At 40.0% G+C, this 4,614-nt stretch overlaps 1 protein-coding gene across 2 annotated transcripts; it reads left to right on the top strand.

The window, feature by feature from the left end:
* The first annotated feature begins 257 nt into the window (after nt 1–257).
* Nucleotides 258–1,433, top strand: Pdha2 (pyruvate dehydrogenase E1 subunit alpha 2). Of its 2 annotated transcripts, XM_052732315.1 has the most exons (2): nt 258–770; nt 864–1,433. In XM_052732315.1, the coding sequence occupies exons 1-2, from the start codon at nt 258–260 to the stop codon at nt 1,431–1,433; spliced, it is 1,083 nt and encodes a 360-aa protein (XP_052588275.1). The 2 variants fall into 2 exon arrangements, with proteins under 2 accessions (XP_052588275.1, XP_052588274.1); XM_052732314.1 differs by having other exon boundaries at nt 258–1,433.
* The last annotated feature ends 3,181 nt before the right edge of the window (nt 1,434–4,614 follow it).

Here is a 4,614-nt window from a genome sequence, read left to right as displayed (position 1 = left end):
TACAGGGAAAAGACACTCAGTTGCCGCGGGGTGACAATGACGACGGTGTTAGCCGGATGGAAGGGTCTGAGACCTTCATTTTATGGCTGGAAGGCACTTAGGAGAGGAGGGGGCGTGGGCGTGGGCGTGGCTTCTAGTTCGCTGACGTCGGCACTCTAATTGGGTCGCACGATACTTGCGTCAGAGGAGCTGGGCCGCCATCTTCAACGCCGCTGAGAGATCGTTGGAGCCGCTACCGTTGCGCCTCGTGTTTCTCCATGAGGAAAATGCTGACTGCTGTGGTGTCCCACGTGTTTTCGGAAGTGGTCCAGAAGCCAGCTCTCAGAGGGGTGCTGGCCTCCGTTAACTTCTCCAACGACACCACCTGTGAAATTAAGAAATGCGACCTGTACCGGTTGGAAGAGGGCCCCCCCACCTCCACCGTGCTCACCAGAGAGGAGGCCCTCAAATACTACCGGTCCATGCAGGTGATTCGGCGCATGGAGATGAAGTCTGACCAGATGTATAAGCAGAAGTTCATTCGTGGTTTCTGTCACCTGTGTGATGGGCAGGAGGCCTGCTGCGTGGGGCTGGAGGCAGGGATAAATCCCACGGATCATGTCATCACGTCCTACAGGGCTCATGGCTTGTGCTACACCCGGGGCCTGTCGGTCAAATCCATTCTCGCAGAGCTGACTGGACGTAGAGGAGGCTGCGCTAAAGGCAAAGGAGGCTCTATGCACATGTACTGCAAGAAGTTCTACGGGGGCAATGGCATTGTTGGAGCACAGGTGCCCTTGGGAGCCGGTGTTGCTTTCGCCTGTAAATACTTGGGAACTGGTGAGATCTGCTTGGCCTTGTATGGCGATGGTGCAGCTAACCAGGGGCAGGTAGCCGAAGCTTACAATATATCAGCCTTGTGGAAATTACCGTGTGTTTTCATCTGTGAGAACAACCGCTATGGAATGGGGACAGCCACTGAGAGAGCCGCAGCCAGCACTGATTACCACAAGAGAGGCAATTTTATCCCTGGACTGAGGGTGAATGGAATGGATATTCTCTGTGTCCGCGAGGCAACCAAGTTTGCAGCTGATCACTGCAGATCTGGAAAGGGGCCCATTTTGATGGAACTGCAGACCTACCGTTATCATGGACATAGTATGAGTGATCCAGGGATCAGTTACCGTACACGAGAAGAAGTTCAAAGCATGCGAAGTAAGAGTGATCCTATTATGCTTCTCCGAGAGAGAATGATAAACAACAACCTCAGCAACATTGAAGAATTGAAGGAAATCGATGCAGATGTGAAAAAAGAAGTCGAGGAAGCAGCCCAGTTTGCTATAACTGATCCAGAACCAGCTTTGGAAGAATTAGCCCATCATCTCTACTACCGAAATCCACCATTTGAAGTTCGTGGTACAAATAAGTGGATCAAGTATAAGTCCATCAGTTAGAGATTACTTAATAGATTTGTTACAAGTTCTTCAGTAGAATATTTATGCTGAACTTTAGGAAACTTCTCAACTTTGTTAATAAATAAATAAAACGTCATTAAAGACAAAAGTCTTGTAAACCTTCATAAAACAGATTAATGGCTTATTAAGGGGATTAGAGATACACATTCGTTTAAAAGGGATGTTCCATTTTATGTTGTAACATTAAAAGGCACTGTATGGTAAATAGTATGGATATCTTTTAGAATATTTTAAATTTATAGTATAAATTTATAAATCTAAAATAGAAAAAATAGTTTAACTTCCTCAATTAATAATTAGTAATAGTTCCATTTGATTTCATTTTAGTCATGAAATAAATACTGTTCTTTAAAGAAGTAGACTTTTGGATTCTTGCTTCCTGTGCTGTGAGTTTGTGTAAAGTCATATCCTGAGTTAGGAGGATCAGTTTAAGCCACTCAAGACCTCTTCTGCTAAGCCACTTGCAACAGCTGATATACATTAACCAATAACAGACAGTGTAGTATTGTAGAAGGCGTGCATATGTGTTACTGGTGCTGAAGTGTGTTAACAGTGACTTTCCAGAATAATTTAGTAGGGCAGGGACAAAAAGGAGGGTGTTTTGTTTTTGTTTTCATAGCATTTCATTACAATATTTGTAGTGTAAGAACTAGAAAAATGTAAACAAAATCTAGGAGAAACTTTTATTTGTATTAATCTTCGTGCTAATGTTATACTCGCTTTACAATCATTCTTGTTACATGGCAGCCAGGGTGATTTTTTTTTACTGTTAAACAACAAACACCATCACCTCTCAAACCTGAGAAAGTAAAATCAAAGAGATGACATTAATGTACTTAATTCAACTCTTATTTTCCATTTAAAGATATTTATAAAGTACATATTGCAAATTGCTATGTTGTTGACATATCTTTTAACTCATCTGTAAATACATACAGATTAAAGTTTACTGAAGGAAAACCTGACAAATCGTAAAGGCTCAGTTATTTATAGTCTAATACCTTATCAGTTAGTATGCCAGAACTTGATGAGAACACTACAACTTGGTTATATTTAACCAGACCTTAAATCCTCTTGAACTTGATGTTTGGTATGTGGTACTCTTCTGGGACAGCTTTAATTGAAAGCAGAAATAAGAATTTCCCTAATGCTTTCAGAACTCGTTTCTGGAGCATACAAAATCCTTTTATTTTACAGCATCTGCTCTTATAAATGGGAATGTGGGTTTCTTTTCTATTACTATGATAAAATACTCTGACAGAAGCAATTTAAAAGGGAAAAGGTTCATCTTTGCTTACAGTTCCGGGAACAGTCACGTTAGCAGGGAAGTTAAAGTGGCAGGGTTCAAGGGATCTGGTCACTTTGCATTCATAGTCTGAAACATGTAGAAGGCCTTCTAGTGCTCAACTCTTTCTTTACTCTTAAAGCATTCCAGAATTTCTTATCTAGGAAATGGTGCCACCAACAATGTGGGGGTGAGGGGTGGGTGCCCCATCTCAGTTACCATAATTCCTCACAGGCATGTACAGAGGCCCATCTCTCATGATTCTGGATCCTGTTGCATTGATCATGCTAATGTGAGACTCCGGTTTCCAAGAATTTTAGTAGAAAACCAAAAACTCAGGGGCTTGTCTGTTAACATTTGGACACATATGTATAGGCACAGTCTCTATCCTTCCCCAAATACGATAACCTCAAAATGTAAGTTTACAAACAGATAAATATGTTTATTTTATATATATATTTTCCCCCTGGAGGAGGGTACATGCCACAGTGTGCATGGTCAGTGACAACTTGGAGGAGTTTATTTCATCATGTATGTTCTGGAAATCAGGCTAGGTAGCAAATACCTTCAAATACTGAGTCATCTTTCTGTCCCAAGGTTGCACTTCTAAATGAGTGGTATTACATGCTCATGTAATTTGGTAAGAATACAGCAGCTATTTAGAGATGCTAGAACCAGATCTCAATAGTTAGAAAAAAAGATTTTGCAAATTAATAGTTTTCTAATGACAATACTTTTCATTTTAATACACTAGTATTTCCATATTTTTGCAAGCCTTATATACTTATACAAACATCATACAAAGATAATTTTGAAAATTTGTTTGCATAATGACTTTTTTATGGTCAGGAAAAAAAAGATACAAGTACTTGATTATTAAGGAAGACAATTGTAGCATGAATCCTAAAGGGTCTTATTAATAAAATCAAACCTGAAGCCAGGTATTGGGGTGAATGCTGAATGATCAGAGAAGCCGAACAAGCCACAGCTACCTCGCCTCACCAATTCCTCAGCTGATTCTGTTTCCTCAAGACTGGAAGCCTCTGAGTCCTTATTCAAATGGATCTCAGCTGAACTGCTTCTCAAAAGCCTAAAAGCTTAACCAGGCCAAAAGCTTCTAGTTTCTGGTCTTCACGCCTTATATATCTTTCTGCTTTCTGCCATCACTCCCTGGGATTAAAGGCTCACTTCTTGGGATTAAAGGCATGTGTCACCATGCCTGGCTGTTTCCAATGTGGCCTTGAACTCACAGAGATCCAGAGGGATTTCTGCCTCTGGAATGCAAGGATTAAAGGTGTGAGTGCCACCATTTTCTAGCTTCTGTATCTAGTGGCTGTTCTGTTCTCTGACCCCAGATAAGTTTATTAGGGTACACAATATTTGGGGGAACACAATACCACAGACAATTAAGATAGATGGGTACTGAATTTCAGGTAAATTTTCAACTCTTACTATGTAAGAGTAATAAAGTATTTCTCTCCCATTAGACAATGAAAATCCCATTAGGGCAAGGATTTCCTTATTAGATGATATTCAGAATTTGTGTACCTTCAGGGATGATAATCATGTTGTTAGTTGTTATAATTCTGTCATTATTAAGCAAATTCCACCTAAACTGATTAGGTCAATTTTATCCCTTAACTAATACTAGCAATAATATTAGGCTTTAAAACCAGGGATATATAGAAATCTAGCAGTTGAGTTCTATTACCTTTCTAAACTACTATTTGCTCAGTTTTATCTACATATTATAATATATAATGATCCAGATTAGGAATAATAATAGCTTCATTCCTGTAACATGAGCTAAGTGAGAGAAGAATCTTTAATCTAGGAGGGTGGATTGTGTATGAATGTTTCCAGTTACAGAATGAG

Source organism: Peromyscus californicus, unplaced genomic scaffold (assembly GCF_007827085.1).
Source record: "Peromyscus californicus insignis strain IS unplaced genomic scaffold, ASM782708v3 Scaffold_9__1_contigs__length_137607984, whole genome shotgun sequence".
NCBI classification, from domain to species: Eukaryota; Metazoa; Chordata; class Mammalia; order Rodentia; family Cricetidae; genus Peromyscus; species Peromyscus californicus.
The sequence above is the reverse complement of the archived record's forward strand: the minus strand, read 5'-3'. Positions and strand labels throughout refer to the sequence as shown.

Excerpts from the sequence above, each read along its gene's own strand:
- Pdha2 (XM_052732314.1), top strand. The coding sequence starts at position 258 with ATGAGGAAAATGCTGACTGCTGTGGTGTCCCACGTGTTTTCGGAAGTG.